The 25,788-nt window shown below is 38.7% G+C and overlaps 1 protein-coding gene across 7 annotated transcripts in view; it reads right to left on the bottom strand.

Annotated features, from left to right (window-relative positions):
• ctnnd2a (catenin (cadherin-associated protein), delta 2a) overlaps positions 1 to 25,788 on the bottom strand; it is a 258,555-nt gene that overhangs the window by 14,281 nt on the left and 218,486 nt on the right. For all 7 annotated transcript variants that reach the window (XR_003294714.2, XR_003294713.2, XM_026291760.2 and 4 more), the window contains 3 exons: positions 14,509 to 14,758; positions 11,964 to 12,048; positions 2,706 to 2,832 (listed from right to left, as the gene is read on the bottom strand). Coding sequence is in view for 5 of the 7 variants with exons in the window: in XM_026291760.2 (XP_026147545.1) it covers positions 2,706 to 2,832; positions 11,964 to 12,048; positions 14,509 to 14,758 (462 nt within the window). In the remaining 2 variants the exon portion in view is untranslated. The remainder of the gene's footprint in view (positions 1 to 2,705; positions 2,833 to 11,963; positions 12,049 to 14,508; positions 14,759 to 25,788) is intronic.

The following is a 25,788-nucleotide window of genomic DNA, read 5'->3' as shown; positions in this document are numbered from 1 at the left end:
AGAATTTATGTAAGCTGAAATCATTAGATACCTGCCACATGAGTCAGTGGTCATGAACTCGAGGTGGAATGGAATATTTTGGTAAAAAATAATAGCAACACCTCTGGCCTTGTAAGTAGAGGGAACTTGATGGACCGGAGAAATCCAATTTGCCTTCAGTCTATGATATTCATTCATGTACATTTCCTGAAGAAAAATGCTGTCCACCCTCAGTGACTTGAGATGTGAGAAGATGTAGCCAAGACCATTTAGAATCCATAAGACCAAAGTTAGATTATTATTTATTCCACTTTGCATAGTACTGACAGATACAGAAGGTTTTGTACCGATGTGGCAACCACCCAAATTATCACAACAGAAAAAAATAAAGAACAGCCTTTACTACAGTATATGCCAACACCCAGTAACTTCCCACCTTCACTTGAAACACCACAGTCCTTTTAAGCTTGGGACCACTAAACCCACCTTTAGTAACTAGCTGCCAGGTCTGGTAACAATCAGGCCAATTCGAGACCTAACAGCAATATGACAGTCTGCTGGCACACTGAATTCTTGCCTACAACTGCCTCAGTCCTGTCAGTACATTCCTTTAATTAATCCATACACACAGTATGTCTTACTGTACATGAGTATATGCTCAGAAGTAAAGGATATCCAAAAAATCTGTTATTTGGATCTGCCTAACCTAACTTTGAGAATGGTAGATGACTTTTGGACTGTAAGCTAGAGGAGAAACTGTTCATCAATGCTCAGTATGTGGGTGTGAATAGCCAACACACAAACACACACGTGACTAATGGAGAGCAACACTCTCAGTGGCTGAGCAGAAATATTTCCAATGTTTCTTGAAAACAAAGACTTATACAGCATCCCAAAAATCAGTAATAAAAGCCTTTGTTCTCTTTGGCTGTTCTCCTATAATATGATAATAGCAGCGAAGTGCAACACTTACAGATAGAACAAGCCAAATAGAATAAAGGCTTTTAATGTGATTTTTTTTTTTTTTGGAGTGCCTTAAAAGATCCACGTTTTAAAAATCCAACCCTCTGACTGACATTAAAAGCAAAGGAGCATTCTGACCTCTTATCTGTTTCCCAGCTTTTTAACAAGACACTGCAATATGCACACAGAAAAATGCCTATAAAAAGGCACATGCACATGATTGCTGTGAGTGAAATTACAAATATTATCTAAAACAAAAGCACAATGTTTTGACACATTTGATTTGTATTTGTTAACACCTCTGCTGCAAATTCCATTAAGCTAGATGGTCAAAGCTGTCACAGATCCCTCCAGAGACATAGCCACCATGACGGCTAAATTTACTGTGGAGACCTGGCTAGAAACTGCTGGATGTGAGCACCTGGGTGACTCATTCTATTAGCACGAAATGCAGCAAGGCCCTGTGAAGGCCATGATGGACATAAAGGTCCTTCTCTCCCTCTGTGTCTGAGGATGCAAGTCATTTCCAGATATTTCCCATTTCACCCTAACCTCTTTCACAGATGTCTACAAATTTCTTTACACAGTATGATCCCAACTCCTTATTTTCAATGTCACTGGCCAAAGTAAAATCCTGATCGTTCACTTCCTCCTCCCTGCATTATTCATCTTTTTAATACCTACTGTAAGTCTTCTGGCCTCCTTAGCTTTTTCTCTCCATCTCCATTTATCTAGTCCCTCTCTTTTCTGTCTCCTCAGAATCACATGCACAAATACACGTCCCGTCCCTCTCTCACACTCTGTTTCTCTCCGTTAGCAGGGTCCTTGAAGACCTCTTTAAGCCGAGAGGAAGAAAAAGTACTTTTCTGCCTCATCAGCTTTCTAAGCCCAGTACGGAGAAAGCACAGCCTAAGGCTCATCTTCTACTGATGCTAACAGCTAATGCTAATGTGCCCTTTGCAAAGCATGAAGGCCAGTAGGCTTAAGCTAAAGGCTAATGATAATCATACTTTCAGCAGGAAAGCCTGTGGGTGAGGAACAGTGACTCTAACAGCTATTTAGCCTGTGTAAAGACTGATCGACTGGCAAATGTTGATGCTAATGGCTAATGTCCAAATTACTGCTCATTAGAATCCATGTGTCTGTTGTGGCTTCTATTTGTTCTCATGTCTCACATAGGCCACATGTGCACACATTCCTGCTGTTGCACTATTTACTGGACTAAATTAATTCCCTAACAAGTGGAGAAGTGGGACCTTGGCTTATACTAAACTTGCTGAGAGTTAGAAGATCAATACTACTGTGTTGTGTACACATTTAATATGAGGCTACAGCCAGCGGACCATTAGTTTTTCTTCACATTAAGGCAGGAAGCAGGGGTAAAGCAGAAGCATGGCTCATGGCTCTGTCTAAAGTTAAAAAATCCTGCCTTATGGTCACAACAAGAGTCCATGAAACCTTTTTGCCTAGTTTTTCTTGTTTGAGGCACGATGATGCTTCACTATGTCTCTTCCTCCTTTTTAACCAATGTTGTACCAGAACTCTCAGCACCTCAGATGTGAGATTACGAGTCTAAATCTAGTCCAAATTCAATCCTGCCTCTAAATGTAAACAAACTTTCCTGCAAAGGGAAACTCAACAACAAACAAAACTGTCCTTACTTGGAAGGAGTTTAATTTAATACCTTTTTATTTAAGAGGACTGGGGTGCCAGAAGGAAAATGCATGCATGCAAAATATCTGTAAGTGTCATGTGTGTCTCACCAGAGCGGTTATTTGGGGATGTCCTGATAGGTGAGACAGAGGGAGTTCGAGACGAGGTGTAGGGCTTCTGTCTGTCTCTCTCTATTGTTGATGCAGAGCCTAAAAAGTGATACTGGGAATATCCATCCTGCAAAAAAAAAAGCAGAGTAAGATGTTTGCTACTTGTGACAAGTAACTGCATAAACAAATATAATATTTAGATAGTTAAGAATTGTTCCAGCAGTGTATATTGTGTAATGGGTACAACAATGGTCTGCAGTCCCTAACATTGGAAATATTCCTAACAAACACATAAGAAGAATCTGTGACACCTGTACTTTGAATGAGAGCTGCCCTGTATATTTACATATGTATGATTGTCCATCAAGCTTAGTCTTTAGAGGGGTAAAGGACTCCCTGAAAACACCTTCCTACTATTACTACTTCAAAATCATAGAACTGTTTAAGGTCAGTTGTTTTGGGCGGCTTATTGAGCTGTGGTTGAAGGCCCAAACACAGACATTTTTGTAAATATGAAATGATGAATGAAATGATGGGAATTTAGGGTCCACAGAACATCACTTTCCAATAGATATGAAATAGTCTGACTGTATATGAAATATTCAAGTAAAAGCACTTGGCATTCGTGTCCTTGATTATCTGTTCCAAAAAGCAGTTATGTGTAAATATTTTCCCATGTTTCACTAAAATATTTATGTGAGAAAATACATTTCGACATTGTTTTCCTCAATTTTAAAAACCAGTGGTAGGTGAGTGAAGAATTCATTCTGGATGCTGAAGGACACTGTCCACACACCACACATGAACAGATTTCCATCAACCCTGAGCACAGCGAATAGCCCACTGTCCTTTAAGAAAATAATATATAAAGTGACTAAACGGCATGGCATAGCCCTGGCCTCCAGCACTACTGTAAAAAACCTTGGAGTTATTTTTGACCAGGACATGTCCTTTAACTCACACATAAAACAAATTTCTAGAACTGCATTCTTTCACCTACGCAACATTTCCAAAATTAGGAACATCCTGTCTCAAAATGATGCAGAAAAACTAGTCCATGCATTTGTTTCCTCAAGGCTAGATTACTGTAACTCATTACTATCTGGATGTCCTAATATCTTAATAAAAAGCCTCCAATTAATCCAGAATGCCGCAGCCAGAGTCCTGACAGGAACTAGCAAGAGAGATCATATTTCTCCTATATTGGCTTCTCTTCATTGGCTCCCTGTAAAATATAGAATAGAATTTAAAATCCTTCTTCTCACATACAAATCCCTTCATAATCAAGCTCCTTCATACCTTAAAGACCTCATAGTACCATATTATCCCAATAGACCACTTCGCTCTCAGAGTGCAGGCCTACTTGTGGTTCCCAGAGTTCTCAAAAGCAGAATGGGAGGCAGAGCCTTTAGCTATCAAGCTCCTCTCCTGTGGAACCAGCTCTCAGCCTGGGTTCAGGAGGCAGACACTCTCTGTACTTTTAAGGCTAGACTTAAAACCTTCCTCTTTGACAAAGCATATAGTTAGGGCTGGCTTCAGGCAACCCTGAACCATCCCTTAGTTAGTTATGCTGCTATAGGCCTAGACTGCCCGAGGACCATCGATGCACTGAGCTCCCCCCCCCCCCCCCCCTCTCTCCCACCTCATGTATATTCCACCATTGAATGTTACTAACCTTGTGCTCTCTCTCTACCCTAGTTTGTGCTCTCTCCCTCCCTCTCCCTCTCTCTCTCTCTCTCTGTACCTTCTGCAGGTGTCCCTGGTCCTGGAGCTGTTTATCGCTGATGTGCAGTTACTGGCCCCACCAACTTGCAGTGTCTATTTGTTGTTTATTGTTGCTGTTCTTTTCTCTCTGCTCTATCCACTCACCCCAACCGGTCGAGGCAGATGGCCGCCCAAACTGAGCCCGGTTCTGCTGGAGGTTTTTTTCTTCCGTTAAAGGGAGTTTTTTCCTCTCCACTGTCGCCAAGTGCTTGCTCATAAGGGAATTGTTGGGTTTTTAGTTTTAGTTTTTGTAAAGTGCCTTGAGATGATTTGTATTGTGATTTGGCGCTATACAAATAAAATTGAATTGAATTGAATTGAATTGAATTGAATTGAATTGAATTAAACACTCCACAAGCATAATTACTGCCAAGCCAATGACTTTGTATCTGTATTAGTTTAGCAGTGATTGAAGCAAAGCTGTTTTTATAAAAATGGATTATAAGAGTCAACAATAACCACAGAGCAGGAACCAAATTCAATTTAGCATTAGGATAATTGGGTAGCTTTGAAAGCAAAGCACAATCAGATGAAAAAGATAATGACATGTCCCATCATAGCTTGACTGTCTGGGGACTGAAGGTCAGAACTGGAAAAGTAGTTGGACTGTTCTGACTGTGACTATATGGGAGAGGTGAATCACAGGAGGAGATGGAAGGGGATAAAAATAAGAAGAATGAGAGAGATGAGATAAAGCAGAAAAAGATGTTGGAACTGGCAGGATTGAGGCTGAGAAAGACAAAAACAGAAGCATAATGGGAGAAAGGAGGAGATAGCAATGACAGAAAAGTAAAGACGGCAAGAGGTGGACAGAGGTAAAGAGAGAGAGAGAGAGAGAGAGACAGCCAGAGAGAGAAGTAGTGAGCATAGTCTCATGTCTTCCTCTGACTCATATTTTCTAGCATAGCAGTGAGGACTAATAGAAAACTGGATCACCTGACACACACTAGTTCAAAGGTAGCTCCGCCATCTTTCCCTGTCTCTTTTCCACGTCATCTAGTTATCCACCACTCCTTCAGTCCTGTCTCTCACCTTGTTTCACATACTCTGTCCCCCCCCCCCCCCCAATACGTCTCATTATAAATCATGTAACCTCCTTATGCTACAATGGACCTCTGTGCAATTGGACACTGTCAAACTGCCATGCAGCTCAAATGAACATAGTCATTGAATATTGAATGATGAATGTATTCTGCAGAGTCTGCTGTATATAAATGGAGAACAGGAATGCCCCATCAGAGACCTTGAGCCCCCCCCACCCCAAGCAAAACGGGGAATAGTTAAGCTTTAAAATGGCAGGCATAGCCATAAATTTCTCTTCACATAGAATAATGAACTTTACATCTCAACACATAGTTTCTTCTATTATTCTTCCTCTTAACTAGGTTTAAGTTTAGAAAAATCATTATATTCAACACTGATAGTACTGCACATTATACTGTAGCCTACTGTATACTACATCATTCATTGGTTTTATTAAGTTAACAGTGTGAAATGTTCAGAATCAATAGTTCTGCCAGACAAACTTGGCATCAGTGTAAACTGTGTAAATCTACTAGAATTTCAGATAAAGCTCATTCTTTGTATTTGAACAACGATTGGCTGTATGACATTAGTTTTTAATATCTGGACTACCAGCCAGTCACCAAGGTGTAATGGGTTAAACACATATTAAATCTAACATTAAAAATTCATATGGGACAAAATTAGACTGTGGTTTTAGGACTGAGGTCAGTCTAGTAGGTGTTTGCACCTTTTTGCAGCATGCCCAAGGTCATATTCTGCTTGTCAGTGTGTGTCATTGTGTATTGTGAAACCTTGCATTGTAAGTGGACAGTATAAGAGAGCAATATGTCCTCACAGCTACAGACAACAGCCACATCAGCTCCATCTACTTGTAAAACATCTGTTCTTTTTGAGCCTTGTGTTTTTTTCCATCAACATCCTTGTTTTCTCTCCAACCCAGACTCTAACTCACTTTTCTGCCCCTACTATAAACCAACAACAATAAAACTAACACCTAAGAAAGTCAAAGCCAAAAACACAAAAATGAAAAAGGACACGTTGCTAGGTAACTATTCTGCCTGTTGGTTAGGGTTAGGGTAAGTATTTAGTTGTGATGGTTAAGGTTAGGGAATAAAAAATTAAACATTATATACATATATACATGTTTTTTTTTTTATTCTGTCAACACCTTTCTCCTTCTCATTCATTTCATACTCAGATTTGCAGATTTACAGTGTCGAGTGCTTAACTCACACATGATCCATTTATCCTCACAGGAATAATGTGCCACTGACCTTTGCATTTTTCATTTTCATTGCTTGTGGTTCTGGTTATTTAGGAATTGACCTTTATTGGGCTGTTGGATTTATTACAAATAGCCCAGAATACTGTAAGTGTGCACTGCAAGGTTTACCTCTCTGTCTCACTAAAACACTGTTGTTAACAAATACACCCAGACAGCCTATGTCATAGCACCTCCATCTCCTCTCTCTCTGTCTCTGTGTAACACAGGTGAACATCAGAGAGAACAGGTAAAACACAGGCACCTTCTGAGGGTTCAGGCTGGTTTGATCATCTCACTTCCACCTCGCTGTTTATCCTGTATGACAGTGGATAATTAAAAAATGTATTTATTTTTTAGCAGCCTTACAGTTTTATATTACACTATAGCCAATATGAAACTGCCAAAAAAAAAAAAGAGTAAAAAATTACAAAAAGTACAACACACTTGCAACCAGATGGCCATACTTTAACCATTTTTTTCAAATTTGGACATTTTTGCATTTTTGGTTTTTACTTCCATGCACATTTGTTTCAACTGTATTTCATTTATTTGCTGGAACTCTGAACATTATGTGCAAGGATCCTGTGAAGGACAAGGTTGTGCAATCAGTGACCTTATACATACACATAACACACAAATTTCTCACTTACTCATATCACACAAACACACCCACATGGTGAATTATATCACTGGCACATATTGTAAATCACAGCACATCACTCACCCTGCAACCCATCAGTCTTACATCTGTGTATGCTTTTTATGATTTGCGATGTTGGGTTTTTGATGTACCTGCATGATATTAGTGTGATATGATTCTAGGTAGGCGTGTTTATAAGAGCATGTGCCTGATTAATCTAGATCACTGATCAAAAACCAAGGCACAGGCGTCCAGTTAGTTTTTTCTGGTTCGATTAGGAATACGTTTATTTGCAGAGTGAACACGATTCAAGGCTTTTTCTTCTATAGAAATACCTGGTTTAACACATTACTTGTTTACTTAAAAGATGACCTGGGATGCTCCTCCCAGGAACTGTAGATGAAACATCACAAGCACCATATAATCATGCACTAAGGGAGGACACATCCTTTTAAATAATCCAAATAAACTTGGGAAAAGTAGAGTTTTACTGTACTGTAGAGACGATTATACATGATTTATCCTGAAGTCAGTGCTGTGCTAGTGTTGCGACAACAGATTTTGGCTTTGGTTTATTAATGACTGCTGCACCACTGATCTTTCAAGTCATCTCAGCAGCTATTTTCATACAGAGTTACTGTTTATTTATGGGCCCTCAATCAAAAACTTATGGGCAGCTCAGTCCCTGGGTTCTGTTGCAATTCTCTTTTCTTTCTCCATCTCTCTCAGCTGAGAATACTTCCCATGCCACTGCTGTAGGAAGTGATTAACTCTTCTTACTGCAGTTTGACAAAAACACACATTTTCAATGATACTCACACACACTTGCACAGAAACAAATAAATGTGTATACCCACACATAACTTCTACACAGTTTGAAATCATTACTTCATGATTTCAAACAAACTCAAACTAGAAACACATAATTCAAGCTTTCTTGTTATGAAGAATTCATCTCATTTCAGTCTTTCTTTCTCTCGTTTTGCTACTGTTTCTTTCTTCCTCATTTTTCTTGCTCACAAGTATTTTGCAGAGACACCCAAATGCCACTCTTGTTTAAATTGTATGCTAATCCATGTTTGGATTGAAGCTAACAGGATTTTGGCTGTACCTAACACCCATGACCTAAAATGTCATGCAGGGAATCTAGCAGTGAAGTCACTTATTTTGAGCTCTGACCTAAGGTGAAAAAGAGAAAGTGTGGATTCACTCAGGCAGCAATTTCCAGTTATGAGATGATGTTGCTTTTTCACAAACCAGGCTGCTGTCTTCATACAATTTAGTCTTCCATAGTAAGCTGTGCTGACTGCATTTCCTCTAATTAATTGCTAGAGTGACCATATAGAGAATCATTTAGCAACTTTTCTGTTTCCATGAATAGCAGTCACATTGAATATGAATATTATATGATTGGGTCTGGATCAAACTGGAGGTGTTTAAGGTGATGGATGATATTTTATTGTTTTATTGTACAGTAAAAACAGGCCAATCATTTTATCTCTTTTTTTTGAATTGCGGTTGATATTATATCAAATGAGAAAGATGCAAAAGTCATTCTGTTGTTTCAATAATATCTGTCTGGCCTGGCCTGTTTATGAAAAGAGGGGTGAGGCAAAAAATAAACAACCAATAAACAAATAATTAGAAAAATGAAATACTTTTTTTGGTATGACTGTTGTGCAAAACCAGTCCTCCATCCCATCCCATGCTATTCCATCCTGTCTGGTGTAATGCTGTCCAGTGGCAATGATTAGAGACATGTGAAGCGGATGAGGCTCCAAGGGGCCACATGGGGATACTGTTCTGTGTAATACTGGAGATGAAAGGTTGACGAATGAAGAGAGCGACACATTTGTCAGAATGAGGCAAAGGCACCCTGATGCCATGGAGTGGCATGGCCTGAAATGACTGCGGCAAGTCTGAACTCTTCAACTCATACATAGAGTCATCAACAACCTCATCTGCCAAGATTAGATATTGACTGAGATGTTTTGCCTCTGTTTCTCAAAATGGTGAAAAAATTTAATTTTCAGTAGTTTTTGTAATAACTCTTAAAAAGACATTTCTTCACATATGCTTCATTATTTTATAAACAATGATAGCTGCAGTAGTTTCAGGTTGGGCAACCTAAACTTAAACTGAAACGCTGGTACTTAAAAATTCAAGTAGAAAAACCTCATGGGAGAAAAATAACACAAGCTGACATTATTTCTTGCAGAACTTTGCTTGGTGTAGATTTGTACATGTGTATGTGTAGCCCCTGTGATGGACTGGTGACCTGTCCAGGGTGTACCCCTGCCTTCCACCCAAAGAGAGCTGGGATAGGCTCCAGCAGATCCCTGTGACCCTGGTTAGGGATAAGTGGGTGTAGATAATGGAAGAATGAATGTGTATATGCAATTGCATTTATACTGCTTAAACTATCAAGGGGTGTAGGGAGGCTGGAACCAATCCCAGCTGACACTGCGTGAGATGTAGGGTACAACCAGATGGACAGATCAGCAGTCTATCACAGAGCTGACACACAGAGACAGTGAAACACTCACAATCACCCCTATGGGCAATTTAATCACCTGTTAACTTAATCTACTGAACATGTGTTCAGTAAAGGCATGTGAAGCTGGAGCACCTGCAGAAAACCAACACAGATGCAAACTCACATAAACATTTTTAACTCAATAAATCATCAGCTTCATTCTTTTTTTTTTTCTCTCTCCAAAGATGACAACGACACATTCATGGCCAAGGACACCTTGCAGGTATGTGTTACTTACTATTTCGTAATTTCTCACAGAAACTTGTTGATTATGCCTCTAAAGTTTAAGTGTGCTGAATGGTACAGTAGATAACCTTGGTGGCAGACATTCGCTCAACAATACTCATTACAGACAAGTGAAAGGAACAGAACATCTGTCATTACTTTTAATCAAGTCGCAGGTGTGTGTGGGTATTTATCATTTGAAAAGAAACAAAAGAGCTGTAGGAGGAGATAGTGGGTTTCAACAATGTTGATACGTGTGTGAAAGAAAAAGAAGGTGATAAGTGTGTGTCTCAGTGAGAGCGGCACACACAACAGTCACCACTTCTCTAGTCCTTATATGGTTTTCTCACTTTTTGCTTGTTTGTGCCATCCTTTGTGATGCATTAAGGAGCCGCAGCTTTCTTATTATACTTTCGTTGGTTTGTATGTGTAAAAGTGGAGTGTAGCTGTTATATACATTAAAGAAAAAAAAAAAAGAATAGGCTAGAGACTAACAGAAGGTTATTGATCTTCTGTTTCTATAAACACTGTTGCTCAGTTGTGGTGGTGCCCAGCAGAACATCATTATTCTTTTGTTTGGAGGTAGTTATGCCTGACCGCAAGGTTAAAGCAAACACACACATGTTTGTACAGCTATCTTTCACTGACATAACAAATTCACTATGCCCTTACTCAGACTTTAAACCATTAAAAAAAATGCCTAAACCCAAACTGAACCTTTTAACATCAACCGCTGATGCTAAGAGCAGGATTCAAAGTCACGATAGAGTCAACTTAAGAAATTCAAGGCAAGATTAATAAATAAAGATGATGGTTTCATTGTTATCTGTCAATTGTGAAGGTAAAGTCAACACCAGTAAATGCAAATCTGCTGATAGATAGATGCGAGCTTTGGCATTGTCTGGATACACCACTGTATGTATGAGGGATGGGATTAGGCATAACTTTCAATGGACACCTGTGAGACACAACAAATCATGACAACGATAAGTCCTGACCAGAAAACAATGAATACCTGGTTCAGTATTGTTTTAGCTGGTTAATAACATAAGAAATCAAATGCAATTGTCCACTGTACAGGTACAAAATGTGAATAAATGACAGTTTTAGCAGAGAATTATTTCATCAGCCTCACTGAAAGTGAAAAGCCCTCATCTTAGCAGAGCTCATGTTCACACAGTTCCAGGCAATTTTTTCCATACATACAAATTACTTTTAAAATTTCTAAATATACTATTAACACAAGTGCTACTGCCAGATAATTTCATATCTAGCTTGTTTTTTGGCAAATTATGTAACTTTTCTTCCTCCTTCACAACACAGTTGTTTATAGACATCATATTTGTAATACTTTTACATTGTATTTTCAGCTAATCAATTACTTTTCTAATCAATTAGTCTGTTTATGACAGTGTTATGTATTTAGCAAGATATCTGATAACATGAAGACAGTGTTTTAAAACTACATCTTAGTGTTTAGTTAATGTTTTTTTTACGTAAAACTGAACTTTATAACCTCTAATTTGTAATATGCATACAGCAGAACTATCAAATAATGAGTTTCTTCATCATACGTGACCAAACATTACACTGGTAAATTAAAAAAACAAACAAAAACCATCTACCTTGGTGGTACCATATGTGTATGAGAGTTGGTTAATCCACAGCTCTTGAGAAAGTGGTGTCATGTGGCATATAAAATTGTTTAATATGACTTTTATATATATGGCCATGAAATGATAAAACAAGGACACAAATGATTGAGGATGAATAGAAACCTATAAGACCATGAGTACAGCCTACCTTCTTGTAGAGGGAGCGCAAGTCTCGATACTGCCACATACTGCTGAGGACCTGAGAAGCTGCCTTCACCACCCTTGCTGAGTGCCTGGAAAAATAAAGAGAGTAAATTTCTCCTTGGCTTCATTTCCGAGGATAAAATTGCTGTTATTCTGTTTTTTCCGAGCTGCACAAGATGTGTGTAGGTCAGTGGTATTTCAGATCATTAATAGTACGAGGGGCATTTTTGTTTTCGGCAGTGAATGATTTCCCTTGTACAAAAACTTAGTTTCCAGATGAGTTTAAAATGACCCTCTCTGCCATGCTAATGGTCCCATCCCTGCCACTTAGCTGAAAAATGACTTGAGCAGGAGTCAGTTCATAATCCCCATCTTTCTAACAGCTACAGAGCGAAGCAGAAGGGATAGTCACTTTCCACCAAAATTAACAAAAATCCTTGAAAACAGACTTCACCCTCCCAATCCATGATTCCTGCTGATAGGGGATGCACTGTTTTCAAGCTGTTTATTCATTTATTGATTGACTGATTGCAGTCGATAACTGTCTATGGTTGTACTGTAATTTGCATTTCCCAGTCTGAAAATGTATAATTGCGTGAATGCAGTAATAACTGTGATTATTCTGAGAAAATGTGTGCAATTTTGGCAGTGTAGAACACTTGGTTCGTCTCCATACCTAACAATAAATCAATGTTTGACCTTCATTTGATAACACCCTGGTGTCATGGCAACCCTGACCTACTGGTTGCCATAGCAGCTATGCAGAACACCCTGCTCGGTCTCCCATGGTGATAGGAGTTACTGTATATCCCCGTTTCATATTTCTTGTTGTTCTCCAGCATTTTTTTTTTAATTTTTTGAAATTCACAGACAAGGGAGACAGAGCTACTGTATGAATAACAGATATCTGGGCATATGAAGGCATTGGTCATCACCTACAGTGCAGTGTGTGCTGACTGGAGCCTTGACATGTATTGTACAATGCAACAATTATAATATGTTTTGCTTATTTCCCTGGCCATGGCATTACATTTTGGGATTTCAGCTACTAGTTATTCATAGCTGGTTGTCTTAGGCATTTGCTTACACTTTGCCTTCTTGCTTATTCCAAAGATAATTTTACAAACCAAACATAATTTTCTGTCTGGGGTATACACTGTGTTAGTAATCAATTAGGCCTAAACCAGTGCAGACTAATTGGGGAGTCCTGCAATATATCCTACCTTCATCAAGGTGATAACACTAAAAGATGAATAACGCTGCATTATGCTAATGTTTGTTTATATTATTTTACTCTACCTATTTATATCAGTGAAGATATGCTAAACTAACTAAAACACTTCCCAGTTGCATTTGTCTGTGGACCTACGGTAGCTGAGCAGCATAGCATTAACACTGCATAGTAATCAAAATCATCTACCAGAACCTATATAGTAGTAATGGTGGAGTAGGTGTCCAAGATGAATACTGATGTTCAACTCTTAACTTGAAAAATTCAACAGTGTCTAAATATCTACTTTGTGGTAGAAGAAAAGAAGGTGTGTTGTCAGTACATAAGCCCTGAGTCAATATATTATATGCAGAAAAAGAAACCAAAGGTTAAACAAATTAATTTCAGCAGTGAGAAAGAGCAGTGGGGCAGCTCACGTCCTGCCTCATAAAGTTGCTTAAATTACGAATTTTGAGTCGGCGTCATCCACCAAATTTGAAAAAGGACTGTGCTAAGAAATCTATCCCACAAATTAATGCTTTCTGATATGCATAAAATATTTAAGACTTTTGGGATTGCTAACTTTTTACCTCTACAGAGGCAATATAATTTTATTTAATCTTTTTATGTTGCCTTTTACATGTATTTTGGAGATGAGGGACACCATGCCACAACTGCTTTTTCACTTATGTAACTCCTTCAGCATGCAAGGGTCTGATCAAGCAGTCTTTAACCACAATGCTTCAGCCCTGCTAATATTGTACAATGGGTGTGAAAGGTTTCCAGAAATACCAAGTACAGTATGTCACAATGTCTTTTGGAGAAATGTCTCTATAATGATACACTTGAAATGTAGAATTTATCTATTTAATGATGTAGAGATACAAACCAAGCTGTCTTCAGACTTAGAAAAATGTCTTAAAAAGGTTTCTTCTAAAGAGGAAATGCAGGGCAACTAGCTGAAACCAACAGGGAGAGGCAGGAAGGTCCAACCAAGGTCCATATACTTTCCTGAATGTCAAGGACTAAAAATCTGTGGAAACTGTACCCGTTGATGCACCTTCTAAAAAGTCAATGGGAACGTTAATGTCCCTTCGACACAAAATGCTTGGGTGCATTAGAGGGTTAAGGGTGCCTTATCCAGTCTTGGTTTCAGCTAGCCATCCATCTTTCCTCACCCTAAGGGGATGTTCAGAGCGAAAAATGTGTTCTTAGCCTAAAGGTTTATATAAAACTGTCAAAATGAAAGTAGATGTTAATGTAGGTTTTTTGACAAATAAGCAATTTTATTGGTCTAACTAGATTTAATATTTTTTTCTTAAAACTTTGACCCACTCACTTGTCTCCTTTGCTGCGGACGATGTTGATAAGTTTTTCAATTCCTCCAGCATCACGAAGAGCTTTGGCATTTTCCATGTTCTTGGTGATGACTTCGTGCAGTGCGCAGCAGATGGCAGTCACTGTTTCATCTGACATGGCCTTGCTGGGAGGTCCTGTGGTGCCAGAGGTCCCACTGCTGGTGGCATTATTGTTGCTGCTGCTGGTACTGCCTGGTAGCCGATGAATCAAATCTCTCATGGCATATTTACCTGGTGAGTGTGGAGATAAAGAAAGAGAAGGATAAAAAAAATATTGGTTACATTTTGTTCTCTGCACATCCTCCTGTATATACAGTAGACACTTTAGCTGGAAACATCTTGAAAGATTCTCTAAAACTACTTTTGGATAGGTTTTCTGTAAACAGCAGAAAGACAGAATTGGAAGCTGCTGTCCTAATTTCTGACAACAAGAACATATGACTTGTGAATTACAGTCTGAGAAAAACCATGTGGGTAATGGTTTGCGTTTTATATGAGCATTTACATGGAGCATTATTATAGATGACTGGTACAGTATAAAGATCTATACAGCTTATTTGATGACAATATATAGAGAAAAGAGATAATTCAAAGCCCCTAAATACTAAAACTAATATTGCCCTTATATTAGTTTGAAAGAAAAATATCTTCTTGAGCTAGTGGGAGGTTTGGATAACTTTTGGTATTTTGGGGAAAAGACTGGCATATGAAGAAAACTAAAACATTGACATTCAAAGAATGGGTTGTTGGAGAGATGAAAAACAGAGGAAGGGAGTAATTAAGAAGTACAGGAGTTGCTGTCAGACAAGAAACCCATAAATTCTGCTAGCAAGAGGGTGGAGCAGATGGAAGCAATTTGGAGTGAAGGGGAGGTAAAGTGATGTGAATATGTTCAATATGCAGGAAGGAAACGAGAGAATTGAAGCCAAAACCACCTACATGTCATCTGACTTCCCCACAGAGTAAGATCTCATAGTCAATATCGTGATTTGTTAAGTCATACAGGGTTTAATCAAGACATAAATGAATACCTTAACTAAAGTTGTTTAGTTTATATTAGAGTAGTTTAATGAAATATAATTAGATTTCAACATTTACAATTAATTACAGAAATGTACGCTGGGTCATATATACAACACTTTTTACCAGGAAATAATTGATTGTTATTTGCTGCAATGATACTACTACGAAACCCTTTGGAGTTTTTCATCAAAGTGGCAACATGAGATTTGGAGATGAGTAAAAGGGACAATGAAGAAGAAAGAGGTTATTGTGCTGACTGAGGTTGTCCCTGCAGATGCATCAAACATGAGCTGCAGTCAAAGGGTAGGCTCTGACCATCATAAAACCTGTCAATTACACAGAGGTCTTATAATGAACACCACAAGTCATGTTTCAGGTAAAGAACCATCAATTTAGTTGTGGAGGTGATTGTTGAATAATGAACCATTCTTGAAAAGTGGTTAATTTTTAACTAAACCCACTCAACAGAACCACTAGGATGGGCCCTTTAACTTCTGTTCACACTAAAAGGCACAATTCAATCAACTGAGCATCTGCACAAGAATGAATCAGTGTACCCTCTCTGTGACATCTGTTGCTGGAAATGACAAAGCATGCCATTTAAAACAGCGCATGCCAATTTTTGCGTGAATATGACACTGAAGAGCTGCTCAGTATGAATTGCTATCTCCCAAATTTCACAAATGCAAGTCCTCCACATAAGTGTTGGATCAGATAAAGCCAATGGAAAATAGCACAGAGTGCTCCTCTAAGTGTTAAATCCTGTCAGATCATCTTCAAGTGGACCATTACATCCTCTCTGGCAGCAGAGAAAACAGAGGCCAAAATATTCAATCTGCAATAAACACTAAATGCTTTGTGTAGTTTTCTTCACTGGCTGTGAAATGTTTCTGATCAACACATTTTTGCAGCAGCAGCAAAAAACTACCAAATCTAACTGCATCTGAGGTATAATCTTCTACAGCCTGTGGTGCTACTTTGAATTTATTAAGTATTGGTGAAAAATGAAAGTAAGAACAAAACATGTTTGTTTCTGCACTTGTAGAATGCAGTCACAGTCAAAGCTGAGCTTAGAATCTCCCCTTCTCATTTTCCTTTCCATTGCCATTCACTCTTTTATCACTGTTTTCTTCATTATTCTGTATAATGGTGAATGTTCTTCCCAGACAAGTCCATCATTGTGATATTCAAGGAGGCCGTACTGCCTGGTGGTAAATCTCTCACTCATATCTAATACATCTGGGGACATTATAAGTCAGAGGACAATGTTAAACCGCATTCTGGGGGAAGGACTCATTTGACTGACTTGAATCAGACTGCTGCTGATGACTTGCTTTATTAATGATCTGACTTACTTCTGAGTGAGTGATTGAGTTATTTATTGATCAATTGCATAACTAATTTATTGATTGGCTAATTTACCGTCTGACTACCAGATAGTCTACTGCTTGAATAGCTGACAATTTTATTGATCAACTGACTAAGTGAATGAGTGATTCATCAATAGAATGAATGGAGACAACTCAATAATAACAAAGAGGTGGTAGTATTATTAGTATTAATATTTGCTTACAGACAGATGCTCTAATAAACTCCTGTTCACTGTCTTTGTACACACAGTTGTACATGTATGCATGCATATCCCTGTCAAACTCTGTGACATTATTACATCCATCCCATGGGAGCAGAGTACAGAATGGAGACCAAATATAACAGAGGAAAGAGGAAGAGTAGAAACAGAAAGAATGACATAAGGACAGAAAGATAAAAAGAAAATAAAGCTAAGTTTATCTACACATTAGTATATGCTGAGACAAATGTTGAGTTGAGCTCACAGCATTTCATCATAAAACAAATATTAATACTTTAAACACAGCAACAAATATCAAATATTCAACTAAATTAAAGCAAAGCTGTGGTTGAACAGCACCTTAGCCAAATAAAATCTGGCCTCTTTTCTATCCAGATATCATGACACCTGGGGCCCAGAAGTGGCACACATAAATGATAGATTAATATAAACGAGAGGGAGTTGCTGCACTTCCCTAATGTTGATGTAAAATTAAACACATTTTAAAAGTAAAACTTTTGACATTCTCATTACCCTGATGAAGACAAAAATACCAGGCAACTACAAAAACTATTTATCTTTTGAAGGTTTTAGGTAGCTTACGTAACGGACAAATAAATAATCTGAATCATTTACACTCAGTGCAGCTGTATAAACATATAATCAATTAATATTGAAGTAGATTTCAGTTAGTAGTTACTCCTGTAGCTTAAAATAGTCATAGATACCCTCATACAATGAAAGGATGAAAAGTCAAGGCCTGGGATTATAGGTGGCAACTCCTACTTTAAAGTCCTACTGGTCACACCTCTACATGCTGTAGAGCAATTTCCCCTTTCCTCTTTCATCTATTGTCCCTAAGCTACACCTGGAACATGTCCTCGAGGTGAGAAACAAGCCCCATGCTGATCACTGCACAGTCTAATAAACCTGTATTACACAACTCTTCCAATATAGAGATCTTCACCTGGGAGGCAGAGATAGTAATGGATTCCTGTGCTGCATTCCCTTATGTGCTTTCTAACTCCAGCTGAGCAGGGTGTGCTTCATCAGGGCCATAATGGCTGATTTGATTTAAAGAGATCCAATTACCCTCAACAATGGACTGATTTGATTGTTTACTGACGGAGAAGGGAGAGTGTTACTGAAGTAAAATTGGAGGTAATTGTCTCAGGGAGATGAGGGAAAGATGAAAAGGCATGATTGGTGGTGGCATCCAACTCTGAGAATAAAGGATGGTTAATACACAGTTTTAGTGACTGTTGGGGTCCCTAAGGCGGGCTGCTATCTGCTTATTGGTATCAAAAGCTTCAGGCTATAATATTTTTTGTAAAGCCTATTTGAGTTATGAGTATGTTTCAGGCTGAATAAAAGCCCATATTATAATCATGGTTCACCACCTTAGCCACAGACAAACATTAGGTTGTATATTAGGTGAAATCCTACCGCTAACATTTATTTTAAAATATGTGAGAAGAGACAAAATGATACTGTGTTTCAATGGTAACACTAGACTAAAATTATTGGTATAATCATCCATATAATTGACTGACTTATAAATTAATGTTAAATTGTGTTCAATTGACATCCAGCCATTATAATTACAATTACATTTTAAATATGTTATGAATATGGGGGGTAAGAAAACTATAGGGTTTCAGTACCTTTGTGTAATTTGACTCCCAGAGTAATTTAATCAGCCCTATATTGCACAATCGACAGGGGGTGCCAGATTTCAAGCAACGCAGTGTTTGCTTCTATAGGAATAGTCCTGTATTAAAGGCATTACAGTGCTTTGTTACAGCTCTTTGAGGTCTCAAAATGAATAGCAAACATCAAACATCAATGCACACACTGTGAAGGTTTATCATGGTGTTTCAAAGATGAGGGAGGAACTTTAAATGAACACTTATTATTTCATTATTTATTCCATCCTTACTTAAAAAAAATCGACATCATTTAAAAATGCCGCATGTTGAAGAGGTCTGGGTCGTGGGCTCATTTAAAAAGCAGACACAAAGAAGCTTAAATTTAAATCACATAGGGTAAACGGCACACACACAATCACCTTGCACAATTATTAACATCCTTGTATCCTCATCAACCCTAATGAGAAATGGTTGACCTCCATAACAGCCAAGTGCACTGTGTATTCCTTTTCACTAATAAATAAATAAATAAATGTAAGTAAATGAAACACTTCACGTTTAAAGAGGTCAGAAATGGAGGTAGATTGGAAAGTGCAATGCTGTTGCTATCCCATTACAAAATTCACCCGTCCTGTGTTTGTTGCTTTTCGCACCAGTTATATCTCAGCTTCTTTGTCTCTTTGATGTCTGTGGGCGACAGCATAAACTGCATAGGAGAGAGAGACGCACAGTTTTTTCGCTTGTGAGGAACCTGTGGCTTCATTAATGACATTGACATGAAGATGCCTCTTTGGGATGATGTATAGAGGCACGCACAAAAACACACTGGAAATATGCACATTCTTCCAGTGACAGAATTCCCATAGTTAGATACAGTTATACCATACAGTTCGTCAGTGATGGAATTTAGGGTTTTTGGAAGTGTAATTATTTTCTTTATTATGAAAGCAAAACAATAAATAACATTTCATTGGCCACCACTTATGCAGAATCAAGTTGTAGGGTTGCAGCAGGTTCATGAAGGCAGCCCAGCTATTTCTTTCCTCAGCAACTATTTCCAGCTCTTCCTGAGGGATCCTGAGTCATTCCCAGATGACTTTCTCAGATTAGATATATAATCTCTCCAGTATCTTCTGTGTAGGGGAGATAGCTTTGAATTTAGTGGACTGTAAAGTGCTAGATGTGTTTTAATCCTACCCTCGACCTGGATTGTCGGCCAGAACACTACTTCAAGGCCAGGATGTACAAGCATGTGGTGTAGGTGACTTATTATAAGTTGATCCCTCCCCTAACAGGAGTAAATAAGAGGACAGATGCTTGTATTTTTCAACACAGGCAGATGATTTGCACGAGTGTGTGCTCAAAGGTGTGTGTGTGTGTGGCAAAGTGTGTTTATGGTTTCTGTAACACAAAAAGCAAAAATAGTCAGTACAATTGAGTATCACAGTACTTCTGCATTACAAACTCTATAAACTAAGAAAGACCTGATGGCACATTATCAAGCTAAATGTGTTCACTGAAATAATGTCACTGCTACTCATTAATACAAACAGAATATATAGGCACTGGCTAGCCTTATACATTGTCATATGAACACGTGTACCACCCCCAGCAACTCATTACTGACCTGAAGGGAGCAATTTTCAGACAGAACCATGGCCTCCAACTTGGAGGTGGTAACTCTCACTCCAGCCACTTCAGACTCAGCTGAAAACTGTTCCAGTGTGATCTGATCAAGCCAGCAAAACCACATCATCTTCAAAAAGCAAAAGAGATGTAGTTCTTCTGTCTATGGCTGTGCTTTGAGATCCTATCCATGAAGATCATAAACAGCACTGGAGACAAGGGACAACCCTGGCAGAGCCCAACAGCCACATCCAATGTGCTTGACTTCTTGCCGAGAATACAGACACAATTATTGCACTTCTGTTATGTTCCTCTTCCACTGGCAACTGTTCCATGGCCAAGGTGCAATCTGTTGCACGTGCTACTGCTGCTGTTGTTCTGGCCCACCAATACCCTGCTTCAGGAGTCCTCTTGGCCAGTAATGTCATTCTTTAGCCTGATAGCCTCCTTCATCGCCAGTATCCACCAGGGGCTCTGGGATTGTCACTCTGACAGGCAGTGATGTCTTTTGGGCCACACCTGGATGCAGTAATTTTCAAAATGGTGCATCTGAACATGGCCCACTTCCATCTCCCCAATCTCCGCCAGGTTACATGAGAAATTCTTCAAGAGACTGGAGTTAAAGACCTCACAGACAGGCATCAGCCAGATGTTCCCAGTCCACCCTCACAACAGTTTTGGGTTTGCCAAGTCTATTTGGCAGTCTCCCTTACCATCTGATCCAATTCACCACCAGGTGGTGATCAGTTGACAGATCTTCTTCAGCCAAAACATGCAGTCTCAGATCCAATGATACGACTACAGAATACATCATCCTAGGGTGTTCTGGTAGCTCGGAATATGGTGTTCATTAAGGACAATCCATGACTAGAACAGAAGTCCAGCAACAAAACATGGTTCAGGTTAATCTCAAGTTGGAAGTTCTTGCCAGTCACCCTCTCTAGGTTGCTCCATTATTTCCCATGTGAGCACTGAAGTCCCCCATCAGAACTATAGACTCCAGAACACCAGGCATGCCCTGATCACCAGCCTTCTTTCCATAAAGGTTGTGGGCCCACATGATAGTGGCTCCATGTACTTTTTTAGGCTTTGGCCCCATGAGTCATGACCTGGCGACCAGGCATTTGCCAACAAGCTTCCCTTCCAAGTCTGACTCCAGAATGTGGCCCTGGTTTCCCTAACCCAGATGAGCATAAAAACACCTACTTCATTAGGGTCTTTCAAATCACTATTTGTCTGGCCCCTCTCCTTTGTCCCATTTGTCTTGAGTGACCCTATAAGGGGTTGTTGCCCCAACAATATATTTTATTGGATCACTGTGGTACACAAAACTGTCCACCACATTAAGGCGGTGATTCCCTGTGGGGCCACATTTTAATATTAGTAAATGAGTTAAATTAAATGTGCAGTGCCAAGATCCCTTGAGCCTGATCCTGGAGGGACAGCTGTAAGACCAAAAATATTGCATTGTATAACGGCACTTCATTTCTCTCTATTTCTCTTTATTGTTGCGTTTCTGTTACTCTGTCTGATGTGCTCCCGGTTTGGCACTGTGGAGCAGAAGACAAAGACTACCAGGGAGAACAACGTGTGCTGATAAAAGATAAGCCAGACTTTCAGCCACAAGAGATTCATCCTGAAAGCAACAGGGAAATTTCATAAAATACTGCTACAACAGGGACAAAAAAGTGTGTCAACTAAGGATGAGTCAGTGGACATGCCCTTGCTATCTTTAAAGGTTCTAGATGTTTAAAGTTGTACAGTCTAACGCTGGTGACACACTAGATAACTTTATGCCTGATTTTGGGCACGGTTTGCCCCCTCCAGTGATTTGGGCGGGGGGGTCGCCCGATTTGAGGCTTGTCACAACTGATTATTTGTCTAAACAATCCTCAAGTGTGTGATGTCAGTACAATTATTTAACTGTTCCTGATGGAGTTAAAGCCTAAATATGATTGATATTTACAATTCTGATGTTCCACATGCTTCCATGTTTTGGGGCCTTAGAGCATGTGCACGTTCATCTTCTTGCCAGTTGAGCTGGGTGACTCACTGTTATCTCGCCACAGATGTAAATGTGATAAAATACATCAATCCTAAAGCTCCTCCAGACTTTTCAAATTATATTGAACCTAATAGATCAAATTCTGATAATAAAAAGATATGTATATGGTACTGTATAAGTATATGATGCCCAGAAAAGTATATTCATTGTTTTACAGCCATTTCTTTTATGGTCCAAAAAAATATTTTTGGCTTACACTGACAACAACAATGACAGCCTGCACTTCATTCCACCATGAATATATAATGCCAGTTCCCATGCCCACTCAGTATTACAAACAGATGTAAGGTGTATACCAATGCAGAGCATGGGGAGAAGGTCATCTAAATATTTCCTGCGCAAATCCAGATACAAAGAGCAGTCTTTTAAGAAGTGTCTTTCATCTTCCATTACAGAGACATTCAAAGGCAGCTATTTACAGACTCTTTCCATCAATGGAGTGCTACTCCATCTGCCTGTTTCCACAGCCAGGTGATGGCCCATGCAGCTTAAAAGAATCAATGAATCAGTAATATAATACTCTGGCTTTATAAGCGATTTGCACTATATGTATGCTCAGCTTGTTATTTTCAAGGCTAAGCTGTACCATGCCTCCTGCACCTTCCTCTTAGCCATCGATTTGAATGGTCTTACATCAACAAAACTTTGAGCCTCGCAGACATTAGAGAGAAACCATAAGCATATCAAATATTTCTAATATATTTTTCATCCAACTGTGTGTAACTGAAAAAGCATATTGCCAAAATCTGCCAAAATCACCCAGTACAGCTGCACTGCTTCTACTAGTTTTTTATGCAAACAAAAAAATCTGAACATTCTCAATACACTCATCAGACTCAAAACCCCATATCTCAGATACATAATACAATATAGAAGAAATCATAGAGTCAAACAGAAACAAAGCTTGTTGGTGACTGTTTCTATATTTATAAACCAACTGCAGTAAACAGAACAGCCTTTTTGCCTTGCTTTCCAAATATTGACATCTTCAACCAGGATAACTTTGGTGTGAGCAATAAACCTAAATCCTGCCAGATATCATTTTTCATTCTTATCAAGAATAACATCACTTCTAAAAAAAAACCTAAATGCTTGTTTTACTCAGATTCACTTTCATACCATAATGATTAGAGAACATTTCCAGCTTTTGAAATCCAGCTGTTTCAGTAACCTCCCAAATGTATCAAGTTAACCAAATCGTCAGCATACAAGGTCAACAACTGTCATTTTCAATTTGAATTCCAGTACAGATTTCCTTCAGCATTGTAATATATTCACTGTAAAAGAGAATAAACAGAGACACCATGCAGCTTTGTTTTTCACTGATGATACAGACCCTCACTTCCTTTCACACATGCTTTAAAATGAGCGCACATGAACACTAAAAACCTTTCCACCAATACAGTTCTAAATAAGTGTGAGAAGATTGTGCTAAACACTGTCTAATGCTTTAGAAAAATCAATAAATATAGAATACATCCTACCTTTAAGCTTTGTAATATATTTCTCAACAGGTGACTATAAAAAAAGATGTTGTACAACAAGCTGTTCTGTAACCAGCTTGTTCTTCGACAGTGAGACAACTGTTCAAAATATAAATTTGTTTTAAAAGATTTTATATCATGGGTACATTTTCAAAGTCTACATAAACATCAACTTTTGAATCAGCTAAAAACATCATGAAGTATCCTAACCAATTATTGTTAGTGATTTTATTAGGCTTTGTGTTAGACTATGAAAAACCTGTGTCGCGTAACAATTCAGATCATTTGCACTGATAGTTCTGAACTGCTTCAGTGCACTGTATTTTAATAATTTCTGAGCTGCACAATCTTCATCCCACCATTGTGATTGCTTTCTGTTAAACCATAGATAACAATCGTTACAGTAAATGCAGTACAAATGTTGTTAGAATCTTTTATTCATTTTGCAGACAAAAAGGTGACATTGCCATGATAAATGTTACACTCTATATAACTTATTTCATTACCAGTTCTGGCAGTAAAATCTGCAGCGACGACGCCTGTTGAACATCATCTAAAACTTAATCTAGCACGTTTAAAATATAATTTTCCAAAGAAATAGGCCCATTTTTCTCTTCCCTATTTCTGTATAAAGTGGACCTTTCAGGAAGGATATACTGTAGGTGAAAGCCTATCAGAATATAACCATCAAATTAGTGCCCGCCTACATATCCTAGAAAAGTGTAAATTGGACACACTGTGTGCAAACAAGAAAAATATAAATAACAAAATTAATTGTCATCTTCATTGAACTCATTATTATAAATCTTCCTTTGTAATTCCTCAACAAAAGTTCTGGTAGAGTATCTTACTATTTGGGCCACAGTCCTACCTTGCATTTCCATTCAGTGTTTCTTTACCAGTACTCCCCACTTCAACTACAGTGTGATCCACAGCCATATGTAAATGCTTTTGTCAAACAGCCATCATATGCGTCACTAACTTTCTCTGAATCTCACCAACACAGCTGGTGAAATCCTACACACAGGTTGTTCAGTAGGTTTGTTTCTCTGGTTTCTCATCCCTATGCTTTTTGTGTTTTCATCTTATCTTCTACCTGGTAAAGTGCCCCACCTCTTTCCTTCCAACATGATGGGCTTTTTCTATTGGCAGTTCCACATCAGATGTGGCTTTGCTAAGATCAAAATGATGAACAACACTGTCCCTCACTTCCTTCTCATTCTATGTTTTCTATACCTAATTCCACTGTACCCCAAAACAGTGATACCAACCACTAGGCCACAGGCTGGTACCAGGCCATTGATCATTTGGTCCTGGGCAGCACACAAAAAGTAAAATAAAGCTTATTTTAGTTTCATTTTATTGACTATCATAGTGTGTGCAGTGTCTTATATTGAAACATGGCTGGATTCTCTCTGGTTTAATCTAAAATAACCTTCGTCATCATGTTTAGGACAATGAACATGCTAAGATTGTGGAACTGTCATAGACAAATAATCATGTTTCACAAAGTTGGTCTCCTGTATACTCTGACCCCCCACATCCACACCTGCATCTTCCTAACATGGACTGTGTTGCTCTATGTAGTATGTCACCTATTGTATCTTACTCCTTTGCTCAAGACATCATTACTACAATTGCCGAAAGGTCAAATACTATGACATGTTACTGTTGGTCATTATAACTGGCTGGCACAAAGTGCATATGGACTTGTTTTTTACAGGAGGCCTGTCTCGCTCATTTGCATCTGCGTATAACAGTCGCTCAGTTTTAATGAGCACACACTCACACATACACACACATTTCACATAATCAAGGTTTAGTGACATCCCTGTGGCGCAGTA

Source organism: Mastacembelus armatus, chromosome 20, assembly GCF_900324485.2.
Source record: "Mastacembelus armatus chromosome 20, fMasArm1.2, whole genome shotgun sequence".
In the NCBI taxonomy this organism is placed as follows: Eukaryota; Metazoa; Chordata; class Actinopteri; order Synbranchiformes; family Mastacembelidae; genus Mastacembelus; species Mastacembelus armatus.
Note: the sequence above shows the minus strand (reverse complement) of the source record. Positions and strands in the feature narration are given on the sequence as shown.